We start from the raw sequence: 17,101 nt of genomic DNA, 5'->3' as shown, positions 1-17,101 counted from the left end.
CGCCCATGCTCCCAGCAGCCCCCAGCTGTTCCACATGACACAGCCATCAGAGGCCATGAGATCACCAGCTTGCTCGTGGTCTGTTCCTTAGTCCACAGTCCGTGCTGGGAGGAAGGCAAACTTGGGGCAGCAACCAAATCAGCAACAGGAGTGGAAGCAGGTGGGGAGGGTGTGGAGGAAGTCAGGGCACAAAGAGAGGTGTGGGGGGGGCTCACACTGGCCCCTGGAACTGAGCCTTTGCTCCCTCGCCTGCACCAACCTGCCCCAGTGATCTAAATGTGAAGCAGTGACAGACTCATCAACTGGCCCCCAGAATGGCAGCTGCAGGATGGAGAGACTGGGGTGGCAGGGGTTGGTGAGAAGGCTTCGAAAGACAGAGGAACAAGATACAGAATTCAGAGATGCCAACATGTGGAGGGGATGCCTGACTCGTCACCCCCACCCTCCCTGATGGCAAACTCCAGCACCGGAAGAGAATTTCACATCTTAACCCCAACCCCACACCAGGCTCCAAATGTCTGGTGGCCCTGTGCTGGCCACAACCACTCCTGGAAGCATGAGGGAGGGGCAGCTGCATTCATCTCACATCTGAGGAGGAGGCTTTGTCCTTGGGTCACGTGAACCTCTCTTAAGTATTCCATTGGCCAAAAAGTTTGTTTGGGTTTTTACTAAGCTGAGATGGCAAAACCCAAACAAACTTTTTGGCCAATCCAATAGTTCCTGCCATGGGTGCAGTTTTACTTCTGGGTGATTTTTTGTGAATAAACTAAACTTGCCTCAGGCCTTCAAGCTGCACGAAGGCAGGAACCATGTGAAGTTTTGCTCACAAGCATGAACCCAGGCCCTGATCCTCAAAGTCAGCCAAGAAAAGGCCGAAGGGCCTGAGGGAGGAAGCCGAGGGAGGGGAAAACCATGTATTCATGTATGCTCCCCAGTATTTGACATTTTAGAGATATTCAGAGAGAGAGGAGGTGATCTGTGTGTGCGTGCTTCTGACATGCATCCTGACCCCCTGGCTGGCACTGTGAGCTGGATTAGGAAGAAACAGTGATATACACTACCCCAAACCCCCACTGAACCCAAGCAACCTTAGCCTCCTCAGGTTCCACTTACCCTGTAGAGCTGCGTCTCTGATTTGCTCTCAGATGTTCATGCACTGGGGAACCACTTGCTTGATCTTGCCTTCTGCACACCTGAACTGCACAGTCATTGCTTCCCTTGGCCCAGCCACAAGCTAACCAAGACCTCTGCAAGCTTCTAGACTAGCGTTCCTTCTGCTGTGAGATGCACGTAGAATAAAACCCACAATGTTACACCCAGGCTGTAAATTAACCTCCAAAACTGCTGTCTGTTGACAAGGCAGCCTCTCACCCCACTCTGCCTCCCAGGAGTGATCTGGTTTGGAGGAGACAATGCATCACAGTGGAGGAGAGATGAGCTAAGAATCCAGAAAGCTGGGTTACCGGTCCAGCTCTGCCACGGAACCTTGTGACCATGGGGAAGGCAGCATCAGCATCTCACTCTGGGCCTCAGTATTCCCACCTGTAAAATGTGAGAGGTGAACCAGAAGCTCCCTTGGCATGAAGCATGGCATGGGTAGGAGGCAGGTGCAATGTGAAGTCCCTCAGGCTCAAGTTCAAATCCCTGCTCTGCCATTTCTTGTCTTAGCAACTCTGAGAAAGTTACTGAGTGCTTGGTAGCCTCAGATTCTTCCTGTGTAAGATGCAGATGATGACAACACCTCACTGGCATTACTATGTTTACCCTTCCCTTCCCGTCTGCTCTCCAAGCTGCTTTTTAAAGCACATATCTGATGACAGGTGTCTCCCTCCTTGAAAAGTGAAAGTGTTAGCCACTCAGTCGTGTCTGAATCTTTGTGACCCTATGGACTGTAGCCTGCCAGGCTCCTCTGTCCATGGAGTTTTCCAGGCAATAATACTGGAGTGGATAGCCATTCCCATCTCCAGGGGATCTTCCTGACCCAGGGATTGAACCCAGATCTCCTGCATTGCAGGCAGATTCTTTACAGTCTGAGCCACCTGGGAAACCCTCTCTACCTCCTTAAAAGCTTCTAAAGGCTCTCCAGTGTCCCTGGAAAGAGACAGACTCCTTACTCTGGAAGATGCTTACTTCAACCTCTAACCAGCCCCCTCACTTGCTTCTCCCGTTCCAGTCACACTGGCTGTTCTCCTCTCGCCATACTCCCTTTTACCACAGGCCCTTTGCACACTCTGTCTGCATACATGGAATACTCTGCTACCTTTTCAACCAAATGTGCCATGCTTCAACCTCACTCAGGCCTCACTTCCTCACTCCTGACTAGAGCCTCAGTAATGACACTTGCAGTCCCCTGCATCTCTCCTTTGTACCCACTGCCACAGCTGTAAATTTACATCTGAATGATTGCTTGGGGGCTTCACTGGTGGCTCAGCTGTTAAAGAACCCACATGCCAATGCAGGAAACACAGGAGACGCAGGTTCAATCTCTGGTTGGGAAGATCCCCTGGAGAAGGAAATGGCAATCCACTCCAGTATTCTTCCCTGGAAAATTAAGGAAAAGGATTGTTTGATGACAGCTAAGTTCTGCAGTCTCCATGAGGCCAGAGACCATGTTGCTTAACATCTAACACAGTGCCTGTAGAAAAAAATTTTAGTGAACATAATAAAATCCAACAATGCTGACATCTATTAAGCAATTTCTATATGCCAGCCACCCCCTAAAAGCCCTAAGAATTAGATTTCATTGTTTTTCTCATTTAACAAAAGGGAAGACTGAGTTACAGAGGTGTTAGGTAACTTGCCCAATATCACACAGCTAGCCAGGTGTCAAATCATACAAGTCTGCTTACTGGAAAATTATTTAAAACCTTTCACTCAACAGAAGAAGCAGGGTACAGGGAACAGATCTTCAAGCAAGGAGGCTGGCACTTCTTAAGCCCTTCATCATCATCATCATAATTGCTAACAAATTGATGTATTCAGTTATTGTGTGTTCAATATTATTCTGAGGATTTTACATAAATTAATTCATCCTCCCAATGACCCTACAGGGGGAGTACTACCATTATCCTCATTTAACAGATGAGGAAACTGATGCTTAGAAAGATTACCTGGCTTGCCCACAGTTACCTGGCTTACAGGTAGTAGAGTGTGTGTGTGTGTGTGTGTGTGTGTGTGTGTGTGTGTTAGTTGCTCAGTCGTGTCCGACTCTTTGCAACCGCATGTACTATAGCCCACTAAGCTCTGTCTATGGAATTCTCTATGTGAGAATACTGGAGTGAGTAGCCATTCCCTTCTCCAGGGATTTTCCTGGCCCTGGGACTAAACCTGGGTCTCCTGCATTGCAGGCAGAAGTAGAGAGTGGGTCCACCTAATTTCAGAGGATCCCAGAAACAATCCTTTTCTAGGAAAACCCAGCCTGTGATTCTCAGGGAGGACAGATTTCCCACCAAGTTTCAGGTTTCTGTTCTCAGTTCTAATAAGCAGACTGAAGCTCCTTCTAGCACTGAGCCTACCCAGCTAAACAGGGTATGGACAGGGCTGTCCCCTGGAGGCCACAAAGCCACCCGCTACTCCAGGGCCTCAGCTGAGGAGGCTGCATAGCATCGTCATGAACAGTGACTCACAGGGCAGCCATGGAAAAGGAAGACAGTGGGGACTAAAAAAAGACCTGTGACCACATATTATAGCAAGGATGATCATCAACCATGACCACCAGCGCAAGCCCCGCCTCCTCGCCACACACACCCCTCCAGCTGCACTGGGATCCTCTCAGAGGCTCCTTTGAACTGGACTTCACCACTGGGCCTCAGCTGTTCAGAGAACAGGCTCTGAAGCCCAAATTCTAACTCTACCCCTCAGTAGCAACGGCATCTCGGACCAGTCATTGAACCCATCCAAGCCTCAGTTTCCTCCCCAATAAAATGGGGATAAGAAACACCCACTTCACAAGAACAGTGTGGAGATGAAATGAGTTAATGTGTGTGAAAGGCCTCGCACAGTACTCAGCTCAGCAACAGTTAGATCCCCCCGTGGATGAAAGGAAGTGGGTGGCAGAGCAGAGAAGACAGGCCCATAGTCCAATTTTCCTGGAGCACCCACTCATTGGGGTTCATATATTACCTGTGCCTGAGAGCTTCACATCAATTCACTGTTCATCCACATAGCATCTCACTTCCAGAACATGATGCCAATAACAAGAATAATCGATAAAGAGTAACAGTTGTTAAATATGTACCAAGTATGAGACGCTGGGGAAAACACTTTGCACTCATCACATTATTTTAATATTACTTTGATCATCATCAACATTTCATAAGGTAGTCCAGAGCCATACTGCCCACATTCAGATCTGACACAAATGCTTACTAGTTGTGTCAGCTTAGGTAAATTCTTTAAATTTCCTGTTCCTCAATTTCCTAATCTGTAAAATGGGAATAATAATAATAGCACATATTTCATAAAGTTGTGGCTAGTATTAAAACAGTTAATACATGATGGCAGAGATGTTTAGTGCCTACCCAAAATTAATGCCCCTTTAATAGTGTAGAGTTGTGGCTAGGAGTGGCTGCCCTGATGGAAACCATAATTTCCAGTCCCTGATATCTAGTTGAGGCCATGTGACTAAACTCTGGTGTTTGGAATGTGGAAGGAATTAATATACCCACATCCAAGACTATCCTATAAAAACCTCCCCATCATCCTCACCGTTGCCCCAATCACAGAAGTTCCTGAGAGTCACATATTCTAGATGGCAGACCCTCTATCAGACTCCATGAAACAGAGCATCTCCTTCCACTAGCTTCAACTGAACTCAACATGAATGAGAAAACAAGTTTGATTGTGTTCAGTTGCTGAAATGTTAGAATTTATCTGATGCAACAGCTTGCGTTACCCTAACTAATAAAGAAACTGAAATTGACACTGGCAGTAGGGTACTTATGTACGTGGCATTGGCTTAGAAGTCAGATGGTGGGTTAAGATGTTCAAGGCTGGAAAACTGGAGCCTCATGTTTTGCAGCAGTGAAATGTTTAGTTAAACTGTTGCTATGATAATTTAGAAGGCAGAACTTATGCCTACTGAGCCTATAAGCTCTAGGGAAAAAAGATTGAAAAATAATGGTAAGAGAGTTTGCTGCTTGTTCTGGGCTAAGTTTAGCAAGATATTAGGGGAAGAGAGGATCGCAGGCACGAACTAGTCAGTTTGCATGTAAAATTGGGAAGGAGTAGTGGAGACATGCAGAAGACAGCTATTCCTAGATACTGAACAATAAGAACAAAGATTGAGCAGACGTCTAAGTGAAGCATCAGTTAGAACTGTACATGGAACAACAGACTGGCTCCAAATCGGGAAAGGAGTATGTCAAGGTTGTATATTGTCACCCTGCTTATTTAACTTATATGCAGAGTACATCATGAGAAACGCCGGGCTGGATGAAGCACAAGCTGGACTCAAGATTGCTGGGAGAAATATCAATAATCTCAGATATGCAAATGACATCCCCTTATGGCAGAAAGTGAAGAAGAACTAAAGAGCCTCTTGATGAGAGTGAAAGAAGGGAGTGAAAAAGTTGGCTTAAAGCTCAACATTCAGAAAACTAAGATGATGACATCCAGACCCATCATTTCATGGCAAATAGATGGAGAAACAGTGGAAACAGTGGCAGACTTTATTTTGGGGGGCTCCAAAATCACTGCAGATGATGACTATAGCCATGATATTAAAAGATGCTTGCTCCTTGGAAGAAAAGTTATGACCAACCTAGACAGCATATTAAAAAGCAGAGACATTACCTTGCCAACAAAGGTCCATCTAGTCAAAGCTATGGTTTTTCCAGTAGTCATGTATGGATGTGAGAGTTGGACTATAAAGAAAGCTGAGTGCTGAAGAATTGATGCTTTTGAACTGTGGTGTTGGAGAAGACGCTTGAGAGTCTCTTGGACTGTAAGGAGATCCAACCAGTCCATCCTAAAGGAAATCAGTCCTGAATATTCGTTGGAAGGACTGATGCTGAAGCTGAAACTCCAATACTTTGGCCACCTGATGTGAAGAACAGACTTATTTGAAAAGACCCTGATTCTGGGAAAGGTTGAAGGCAGGAAAAGAAGGGGACGACAGAGGATAAGATGGTTGGATGGCATCACCGACTCAACGGACGTGAGTTTGAGTAAACTCTGGTAGTTGGTGATGGAGACTGGGAGGCCTGCCATGGTGCAGTCCATGGGGTCACAAAAAGTCTGACATGACTGAGCGACTGAACTGAACTGAACCTAGTGAAAAAAATGTCAGATAGAGTGTATAAGGTTCCCACCTAAGCCTGATGGCCTCATTAAGTTGAGGGAGAAATAGAGGCTTGAGGTGAAGGAAGAAATAATCTAAGCTGGAGAATTAGGTCTAGGAAATAACTGGCTGCTGGTAAGCTAGATGTCATAGATGAAAATCCTACTGTGCTGTTGAGGGAAATGCATTGGCAAAATCTATGAGCCTGGATTTTAAAAATCTTTTACTGTTAAAGCATTAAAACAATCCTTGTGTTATGCAAAGTTGCTTCAGTCATGTCTGACTCTTTGCAATCCCATGGACTCTATATAGCCCACCAGGCCCCTCTGTCCATGGGATTCTCTAGGCAAGAACACTGGAGCAGGTTGCCAGGCCCTCCTCCAGGGGATCTTCCCCACCCAGGGATCAAATTTGCAACTCTTATTCTCCTGCAATGAGAGATGGGTTCTTTACCACTAATGCCACCTGGGAAGCCCAAAACAATCCTTGGGCCCCTTAAAGTTCATGGCAAAAACTAGATTACTAGATTTAGAGCCTCAAAGAGGTCATATTCCCTAAGACCCACTTCAAGGGTGGCCAAGAAGCATCAGGAATGATATTCCTCCTACAGGGCAGAGCCACAAGTGTGAAGAACAATTAACTGGGAAATTGCTCTCAGAGAGCAGAAGCGGGGCTTAAGCAAGGAAACCTCACCCATGGTCTGCTTGGCAGATTTCATAACTACTAGGGGCCAGTGACTTCTGTGTATCTCCCACTGCTGCCTTTTCCTAATGGGTTATCGACTGATATGGCATACAGGCACAGAGGGGAAGATAATGGGTTTCTTTTGGATCCTGGGTCCCTGAACCATGAGAAGCCACATTCATCTCCATGGATAGGACAGGAATTCACCCAAAGATCCAGAACATCAAGTTGAAAGTAGTGACTGGATAGAACATGAGGATCCTCCCTTAGAGAAAGGGAACCATGTTTTGTGTCTGAAAAGAAGGAAACACAGATATCTGGTGGCCAGAGGGCCCGTGACATACCTGGCCAGTGATATACAAACATGATGATGAAGGCTCCTTTCAGGCTTAGCCCATAACACCATTCTTAAGATGCCCCACGCTCTCCTTCCTCTACCTACGGGCTGGATAAATGTCCAAGGAAAGCCCTAAAGGCCACAGGTTGAAGGTAAAGAAACCACTCTCTCCATCAATCTTGGTATTCAAATGACACTCCAGTTCACTCCCACCACACTCCTCTCCCAATCAGTCTTTAGTGAGTAAGAAATGACTAGTCAGCCATTAAAAAGAATACATTTGAGTCAGTTCTAATGAGGTGATGAAACTGGAGCCTATTATACAGAGTGAAGTAAGTCAGAAAGAAAACCACCAATACAGTATACTAACACATATATATGGAATTTAGAAAGATGGTAATGATAACCCTGTATGCGAGACAGCAAAAGAGACACAGATGTATAGAACAGTCTTTTGGACTCTGTGGGGGAAGGCAAGAGTGGGATGATCTGAGAGAATAGTATTGAAACATGTATATTATCATATGTGAAACAGATCACCAGTCCAGGTTCAATGCATGAGATGGTGCTCAGGGCTGGTGTACTGGGATGACCCAGAGGGATGAGATGGGGAGGGAGGTGGGAGGGGGGTTCAGGATGGGGAACACATGTAAACCCATGGCTGATTCATGTCAATGTATGGCAAAAACCACTACAATACTGTAAAGTAATTGGCCTTCAATTAAAATAAATAAATTTTTTAAAGAAAGAAAGAAATGACCTTCTATTGTGTTAAGCTCCTAAGATTTGGAGGTTGTCTTTTATAACAGCTAATGTAACTATAACAATTATAATATATAGCACTCTTCAAACAGTGCTTGGCATATAATAAGCACTGCACAAGTGTAGCTGTTACTATTGCAAAACCCGCTTTACAAATAGGGAAACATTGGTATGTCTGACTCCCAAGTCAATTACTATTTTATATTTACTTCTCAGTAAATGATAGATCCATTTTACAGGTAAGTTTGGTGTCTGGCTCAAGGTCACAAATAACAACAGATCCAGAATTAGAGGCCTTTTTTAACTATTCAAAGGCCATTAGCCACTCCATCCCTTAACCCAGATCTCCAGGTTGGTCCTCTATTGTTCTATTTTGTTGTTATTTTTATGGTGCGTTTCTGGAAACGCCCTACTTACAAATACTCCAGCACTGAACTGGTAAATCTGAATAGAAAACCAAGCAACCCTCCACTGACCCAAATTTCAAGTTTTAATTTACATTGAGTTAGTTAATTAAAAACGTGCTCTGTGAGCATAGACACTGACACGGCTGGCTGCTGAAATGGCTTTTGCAGTTCTTTGCAAAAAGCTGGGTTTCTTATGGTTTCGTCCAGCACAGCAACCCTGTGCTATGGAATAACTCAACCAGCTCGGGGGATCTGAGGGAAGATGGGTGGGAGGGGTGGATCTGGGGGATGATGGGTGGGCCAGGAAAACAGCTGAGTAGGCATTTGATCTATGGAGCCACAGAAAAGCAAAAGACCTGCACACCAACTTAGCCACCAGACCAGGGCTGGTGAGGCAGGGCTCATGTCAATTAATGTTTGTAGAGTGATTGGGGGTCCCAGAAGTGAACGAGACTATCCAAAATCCCCTGATTATTATTATCACCAGTCTGAACAGTCTGTTTTTTAAGGAAGCCACTATTATCGAGTGCCTACTATGTAGCAGTTGCTTTCACACATCTGATCTATTTATTTTAATCTTTTAATGTGGTAGGTTTGGGTTTTCTTCCTTTTTCATGTCTTTTTCGGTTTTGCAATCCTCACTCTGCAGATGAGAAAAACAAATTCAGCAAAATTAAGTCACCTGCTAAAGAGTGGCAGAGCTGAAATCTGAGGCTAGATCTTTCTAAGTGTAAAGCCCTTCTCCCTTTCATCACACCACACTGCCTCTTGCAATCTTCTCTTCAAATTCTTTCTGCATTTAAAACAAAATTCCATCCAAGGATGCCTATGGCTCTTTTTATGTCTTCTTTTTTTACTGAAGTGTAATTTGCAATACAGTGAAACACACATATCTTAAGTTTACAATGCAATGCATTCTGACAAAGGCACATACTTCTGAACCCACACCCCTATCAACAGAAGCACATTTCTATCACCCAGAAAGCTCCCTGGTGCCCCTTCACTAATGATGCTTTTTTTTTTTTTTAAGAAATACAGTCAATAAAATGAGCTACTTTCCTTTGATCAAGCAATCTATTTGTGACCTTTGCAATGAGGCTATGTGCATGCTGTTAATCTCTGAGGTGGGTGCACTGACTTATTTGATGCTTTGAATATCAGGAAGGAAGATTCAGTTAAAATTCTGCACCCAGTTGGTTCCATCCACATTGAACACATGGATAAGACAAAGATAACAGATACCATTATGCCTGAATTATATGACTACCATCACCATTTTGGCCCCTAAAATATGTCATGCACCAGACAGTAATATTCATACAAATAATTTCATTTAATCCTCATAATTATTACCTCTACTTTACAGCTGAGGAAACTGGGCTCAGAGTGACTAGGTATGATACATAAAAACACACAGCTAGAAAAATGTAAGCCTTGAAATTCAAATCCATGATACCTGATTTCACAGGCTTTTACGAGTGAACTCCGGGAGTTGGTGATGGACAGGGAGGCCTGGCGTGCTGCAATTCATGGGGTCGCAAAGAGTCGGACACGACTGAGCGACTGAACTGAACTGAACTGAACTGATGGGTAAATTTTATATCTCAAAGATGCAATGGGCTAGTTATAATCATTCAACAAATAGTACCCAGGATTTACTGAGGGTTAGGTGCTGTGCTGAGTGATATGGAGAAAGATACAAAGATGACAAAGATACAGTCTCAACTGTTAGTGCCACAGTGCGATGGGGAGTCACTTAGAGCAAAGTCAGGGTCAAGATTCTCACAGGATGGGGAAAGGGCTGTGGAAGGCCTAGGTTTGGGGAAGAAAAAAGGGTTGCATCAAGGAAGGCCTCACAGAGATTCCAGAAAGACAGTTTTTGAACCAAGTCTTCAGGGATGAGTGGGAACTGGCCAGCTCCGATGGGGTTTAAGGTAAATGACTGCACAGAAAATGGTGTGGTGAAGCATTTCTGTCTGTCCTTTATTGAGCTTTAGCAAAATCAATCAAGCCAAATTTTAAACCCCCTACTGAAATGCAACCCTCCCTGAGTTGTCTTATCTGTTTCCCCAGATACTCTTAACAGCTGAGAGTCAATGAAAAAAAAAAAAAAAAACTAGCTTTGAAGAGTAAAACAGTCACCACAGAGTTCACACCCTAAGCTCACGCGTGTGATTCTTGAGAGACAGCAAGCCCTCACTGAGAGCTAATTATCTTTTATTTTCTGAGTTAAGTCCCATGTGATCCATTTCCTGATTCTTCAGGTCATAGGTGCAAAAAATTAGAAAGGAGACAGGTACAGAGATGGCAGTAAGAAGGGGCAACCAAGGTAGAAAGCCTTGAAAAGATGATTCAAGGAATTCAGAATTCCACAGTTAGTTTCTGGATATCACTGTACAATATTATACAATAGCTTGCTCAACTCAACAGGCATCTAAGAAGCTGTGTACTAGGAGCTTAAATCCAGTTCTGCCCTGTACAGTTTGATAGGAACAAAAGGTGTATAAATTAAGATAGAAAGATTGTCAGGCTAAGAAGGGCCTCAGTCCAACTGTGTAATTAAGGGCAGCAAGGATGGACTGAAGGCAGGGAACTCATCTGTCACTAAAGCGCAAGACATTTATGTTTCCTGTGCCTCAATTTCCTCCTCTGTATAATGGGGATAATAGCAGTACCTTTCCAAACGAATGCTGAGGGTTAAATGGGTCAATATACAGAGTGCTATTGAATGCACGTTAGCTGTTATTAGCTTGTACCGCTACTTGCTCAGCACCTAGATTTAATAACTGCCCAATAAATATTGACGAACAAATGAATTCAGAAATGAATAAGTGATGCTACTGAGTTAAAGGGGGAGAAAGATTATGTACGGCATGGGCTCCTTAATAAGACTTGCAGATCAGAAAAAATGTCATGCAAAATATTTGAAGAAACAGATTTGATGTTTAATGTATGTTTCAGGTACCTAAAAAATTAATTGCTCATTTCTTACTGCTTCCTTCCATTTTTAACAAGCCCAAGGAAAAGAAGTGAAGCGATCACAGTGAAATCACAGTGTATCTCATATTATAAGATGGTGAAGGGGCCCTGAGACCTATGAGTTAAGCTCTGTGGTGTGGAATTGCTGCAATGGCAGCAAACCTCAACCACCACACACTCACCCTGCCCCAAACCAGCTCTGTGGTCTCCTCCTTCCTCAAATTATACTTACTCCAAAAAGGATAAACACAAACACTGTCTTTAAAAGATACTAAAGATCATAAAAGTAAAACCAACTTGAAAAAATATAGAGGCTGCTAACACAAACAGACAGAGCTACAAGAGGACTTGGGAGTGTATTACAGATGGAGGCCTTCATTATATAGAAGGGGAGACTGAGGCCCAGAGAAGCAAAGTGAGTTATGACCCACAGTCACAGCTTCAACAGAATGGCCAACTCAGAGGCGAAGCAGGGTACCCAGATTCCCAAATGAAGTGAAAGTGCAGATGGCTCAGTTCTGTCCCACTCTTTGTGATCCGTGGACTGTAGTCCACTGAAGCCCGGCAGGCTCCTCTGTCCATGGAATGCTCCAGGCAAGAATACTGGAATGGGTAGCCAGCCATTCCCTTCTCCAGGGGATCTTCCCTACCTAGGGATCCAACCCAGGTCTCCTGCGCTGCAGGCAGATTCTTTATGTCTGAACCACCAGGGAAGCCAAACTGAAGTCAAAGGGGAATGCTTTTCTTCCCAAAGGAAACAGGAGCGGGAGGAGATTCCAGTCGGAACAGCAGGTAAGGGTTGGGGGGCGGGGAGGTAAGAACGGGGGCGGGGGGCTCAAGCAGGCAGGAACTTTTTGTGGGGGGCAGGGTTTCAAACAGAAATTATCCAGTCCAAAACTCCTGGGTTTTACAGGTGAATCCTTATTCTCCTCCAGAAGAAACGCACACAAAGACCAATGCCTTCTCCCAGGTGTTTCCATCTCATCAGGATTTCACAGGTATGGGTGGACCTGCATGGGAAGACTTACAGGTACCCTCCCTTTAGAGGTTTCGCTCTCCGACAGGCAGCAGAGGGGGGAGGGCTTTGGCGAAGATGCGGGAGGAGTCTTGATGAGCATCGGGGAGTTGCCAACCTGGCCCCACCACTCATGAGCGCGCGCGGGCACACACACGCGGGCGCGCGCGCACACACACACACTTTTTGCTTCTTCCTTCCCCTCCCCCAACGATGACCAAAGCCAGATGAGGGGACTGACAACTGGAGATTCTGTTTCCAAAGGGCTTCTGCTGGAGCTGCTTGCTTCTGGGCACACCCACAGAAACACGCGCGAACGCGCGCACACAGACTCTCACAAATACGCACACACTCCCATGCACACACTTGGCACCCCCAGAGGCCGGGCCGCGCCCGCTGCATCTCTGCTTAGGCCCGGGGAAAAGGACAGGCAGCAACATGAATGAAATCTGCCCAGAAAGACTGCATTTCAGCACCAACCACGCAGCCTCCAGCCAAACCGCCGAATATGTAACAAAGTTTTATTTCGCTTTTGGAGTCTCCAGTTACACTTCTACCATTTCCTGTGGAAAATTGAAGCTTTGAAGTGTCTAGCTCCGGCTTTCGCAGACAGGCAGGACCGCCAGCTCGAGCTCTCGAAAACAAACGCCCCGGCCCCACCCCCTCCGCCACCAGAACTGCAGGTTCAAACCCACCCAGCTCCGGCCTTCAAAATAGGGGGTGCGGAAAGGAATGACAGAACCTGCTGGAAACCACCTCTTAAACTGGCAGTCTCCCCGGAACTCCGCCCCACTCCCATCCTGACGGGATCCCTTAAGCCAAGTGTGACAGCCGCAGCTCCCAGACAGCCCACGGCGGCAAGAGCTGGGAGGTCTCCATCAGGGGGGTCGTCCATTGCGCAGCGCCCACCAGCTGTGAGCTCTGGCCTCAAAAACTGCCCCAGAAAAATTGCCCGTTCCACCCTCTCACCACGTACACCTTTCCCCAACTATTTCTAGGCCGAGTGAGCTCTCAGTCTGCCTTTACAGCTACGGGGCCTCTCCTTCACCAGCTCACCGACGGCGTCTCGAGGGCGCCGGGAAGCAAGCGGAATCGGGCTGCGGAGGGAGGAAAGCGTCTCCTCCCGAGTTCCAGGGAGCCAAACTCCTTCGCCCGCGTATTTGTCATCTTTAAGGTCAAAAACAAAAAACAAAAACCCCACAGGGCTCTGGCAGAAATATATACTAGCCGCAAATGATCGCCCCCCCAGAGTGGCGCTGTATTCTTCCTATAGCCTGCAGGGGGCAGCCGCAGCTCCACCCGGAATCGCGGGCGGAACCGCAAGCTCTCTAGCTTGGGACCGTACCAGCCGCGTAGAGTACGCGCCGCGCATCCCGAAAGCAGGAGGCACTAGGTGGGGTTTCTGGCTGTCTTCAGATCGGCGGTCCCCTCAGAGGTTTAAGATAGCAGCGGGCGGCCGGAAGGACGCGGGAGGGGACCGAAGGGCCAACTTACGAGGAGAATTGGCCGCGTTGGATGGGAGAGGGCGGCACCCGCGCGGCCACTTACCACTGGCGTTCTTCCCGCAGATGAGGTGCTGGTAGGGCTGCAGCAGCCCCCAGATCTCGGAGTCGTTGTTGACTGTGTACTCCAGCGTCTCCACGGTGAACTTGGGCGCCTCGTGGAGCGCGTGGTGGTGGTGGTGGTGGTGGTGGTTGGCGGCGGCTGCCTGTGGGGCTGGGGCGGCGGCAGCAGCAGCGACGGTCGGCGGGGCGCAACAGCTGCTGCCCCCACTGGCGCTGCTGGCTGCGCTGCAGGCGCCGCCGCTCGCCGCTCCCCCTCCGGGGACCTCCCGCTCCTTATCCCCCGCGGGGGCTGCTCCGGGGCCCGAGCCTTGGCCTGGGCCGGAGCTGGAGCCCGGGCCTGGGCCGCTGCAGCTCCTGGGCAGCCCGGAGGCCACGACCCGCGCGTAGATGTCCCGGAATAGGCTCTCCATGCAGGCCGTCAGGTAGATGGCTGCGTGCTCGTGGATGCGTAGCGCCACGCGGCTGTCCACCATCCAGCGGTACACGCGGCCCACAGAGAAGGTGAGGCCGCAGCGCGCCGATTTGCCGCGGCCCAGGCGGTCGCCACCGGCACTGCTCATGTTGTAGAGGGACAGGGCGGCCAGCGCGGCCGCCGTGCAGTGCGCCGCCAGGCCCCAGGACAGCACGATCTCCATGGCGCTCTGGATCTCATACTTGGTGCACTTAGCGAAGCGCAGGCTCAGGCGCTGTGCCTCCTTGGCGATGCGTACCAGCGCCCGGCTCACCAGCGTCGACAGCTTGGCCAATGCGTCTTTAGGCAGGCCGCCGGGGGCCACCGGGCCTGCCCGGGGATCCCGTGAGCGCAGGAGCAACGCCTCCAGCTCCTGGAGGGTCCAGGGGACCTCGTCGAGGTCCGGCAGCAGCCGCGAGCAGTGCTGGCCGGCACAGTCCAGCCCCTCGGAGTCTTCCACCAGGGCAGTGTTGACAGTGTCAAAGCTGTTGTGCCGGCTGTGCATGGAGTCAGTTAGAGGCGGCCAGCAGCTCCCGCCATACGGGGACGCCGGGTGCGAGTCGGAACAGCACAGGGACAAGTTGGAGGAGCGCACTGAGTCCGCCGCGCCACCATAACCCGAGTCCAGTGTTAGATCCTCCAGCGTCCGCACCACCGGCTTCTTACCTCTCCTGGCCATCGCTGCGCCACTTCATGCCGCCGGGGAGCCGAGGGGAAGGAGCAGCGAGGAGCAGCGGGCGCCGGGGCGCGGGAAGAGCCGAGTCAGCGCCGCCTCGGCTCACTTTTCCACCAGCCGCCGCTACCAAGTGTGACTACTTTCGGATGCCTCCCCGAGCCGTCGCCGCTGGAATCCACAGGGCACACCAGGGAGTCATCTTCCAGAGCCCAGGCCGGATCTGGGGCGCGCTAAGGAGCGAGCCAGGCCGGGGGAGAAGCTCACGCCGGACTCGCCCCTTTCTTCCAAAATAAAAAGTGTCTGATCCACTCCCTACTGGGCCGGGCTGGGCGCAGAAGCCGCTGGACGCCGGCCTCGGTGTTCGTAGGACGGAAATTTACTCAGATGCCGCCGCGGCAGCAGCTCCGCCGGCAGCTGGCTCTTGGCTCTCGGCTCCCCGGTTCCCGGTTCCCGGGCCGGGGTTCACTCCGTGTTCGCCCGCCCGGCACTGAAGAGCAGCAGCGACCGCGGCGGCTGCAAACCCTGCCGAACCCCGCAAGCCCTGGGCAGCTAGCGGGGCGGGAGTATGTAAAGCAGGGCCGGCGGAGAGCCAATGGGATTGGAGGATGCTAATTATCTTTAAATAAATAAATAAATATTTTCCTCAGCTCCTCGCAGCCCCGCCCCTCAAACACGCCCCCGACCTGGGACCGAGGCTGCAGGAAGTGGTGAGCTGCGGCCTGAGAACTAGAGGTGGGTGTGTGTTGGGGGCAGTGGGAGCTTAGAATCGCTGATGATTATTAGAAAAGCAGGATGATTATCCCTGCTGTCCCTGCCCTTCAGGCTTCGGCTTTGATACCAGACCTGGAGAAGGGTAGGTTGGGTAGGTTGGACAGGTGACCCACCCACCCACCGAGTTGTGCTCCCCCCAGCGGTTCACAATGTGTCTGCTTGGGGTCGCTTTCTGCCCTAGCGTTTCAGATTTCACTTTCCTTTTTCTTTCTCTAGTACACAAAGTATGTTTTTTCTTCCTCTCCTGACTCCCCCGACCTTCGGGTCCCCAAAACAATTAATGCTGCCCTCTTTCAGACCCAGTTTGCCAGAGTGGAGATAAGAAACCAGACAAGCAGAGGGATAAGGAACGGACAGGGCTGGAAGGCTGTCTCTGGACACTAGCCGACAGCCACCAGGGCTCGTGAACTACATTCCTTTAGTAGCCAGGAGGACCCTGAGTCGATCCTTCAAGTGCCTGGGGGTGGACTGGAGGGAGGGCTTGCTGTGGTTTACTCGCTAAGCCCTGTCGGACTCTTTGCGACCCCATGACTGTAGCCCGCCAGGCTCCTCTGTTCACCGGATTTTCCAGGCAAGAATACTGGAGTGGGTTGCCATTCCCTTCTCCAGAGGATCTTCCTAACCCAAGGACAGAACCTGCATCTCCTGCTTGGCAGGCAAATTCTTTACCACTGAGCCGCCTGTGAAGTCTCACTTTGACATTCTGGTGGGTATAGTTCCAGACAGCTCAAGAGTTTTTCTTTTTTGACTAAAGAATGATCTATATGCATGTCTTAATTGCATTTATGTCCAATAGCATTGTCCTGTTAATTGTCCCCATCCACCAGGGCAGAAACCAAATCTTATTCACCTGGGGATCACCAGTCCCACTGTCTCTGCCAGGGGGTAGGGGACTCTCCTGCTCTGGCTTCCTCTGAGTTTCTAGCTTAAAAATGCCCTTCTAGGGAAGGTAGCCCAGATCCTTCATGTTACAAAACAAAATTCAACTAAGTAAAATTTAAAGCTCTTATTGGCTTTATTCAACCGTTTGCAAATCTGGCAGTTTCGCATGTAGCAGATGGAAAGGAGCTTGGAGGAGCTATATGAAATGAAAGACTTACATAGACAGAATGGAGAGGGAACGAGGAAGTTACACCAGGCGAAAGAGATGGTTGGTTATTGCTAGACTGCTTTC

General features: G+C 48.8%; 1 protein-coding gene and 1 long non-coding RNA gene across 2 annotated transcripts in view; one reads left to right on the top strand and one right to left on the bottom strand.

Annotated features, from left to right (window-relative positions):
- The window catches only part of ABTB3 (ankyrin repeat and BTB domain containing 3), a 323,604-nt gene extending 307,798 nt beyond the window's left edge, over window positions 1-15,806 (bottom strand). The window contains exon 1 of the mRNA XM_069585255.1: window positions 14,013-15,806. Coding sequence (XP_069441356.1) covers window positions 14,013-15,159 — 1,147 coding nt within the window. The 5' untranslated portion in view covers window positions 15,160-15,806. The remainder of the gene's footprint in view (window positions 1-14,012) is intronic.
- A 24-nt stretch (window positions 15,807-15,830) lies between these two features.
- LOC138437632 (uncharacterized) overlaps window positions 15,831-17,101 on the top strand; it is a 76,859-nt gene continuing 75,588 nt past the window's right edge. The window contains exon 1 of the long non-coding RNA XR_011256048.1: window positions 15,831-15,888. This is a non-coding gene — a long non-coding RNA (uncharacterized lncRNA). The remainder of the gene's footprint in view (window positions 15,889-17,101) is intronic.

This window comes from Ovis canadensis, chromosome 3 (genome assembly GCF_042477335.2).
Source record: "Ovis canadensis isolate MfBH-ARS-UI-01 breed Bighorn chromosome 3, ARS-UI_OviCan_v2, whole genome shotgun sequence".
In the NCBI taxonomy this organism is placed as follows: domain Eukaryota; kingdom Metazoa; phylum Chordata; class Mammalia; order Artiodactyla; family Bovidae; genus Ovis; species Ovis canadensis.
This window is presented reverse-complemented; position numbering and strand designations above follow the sequence as displayed.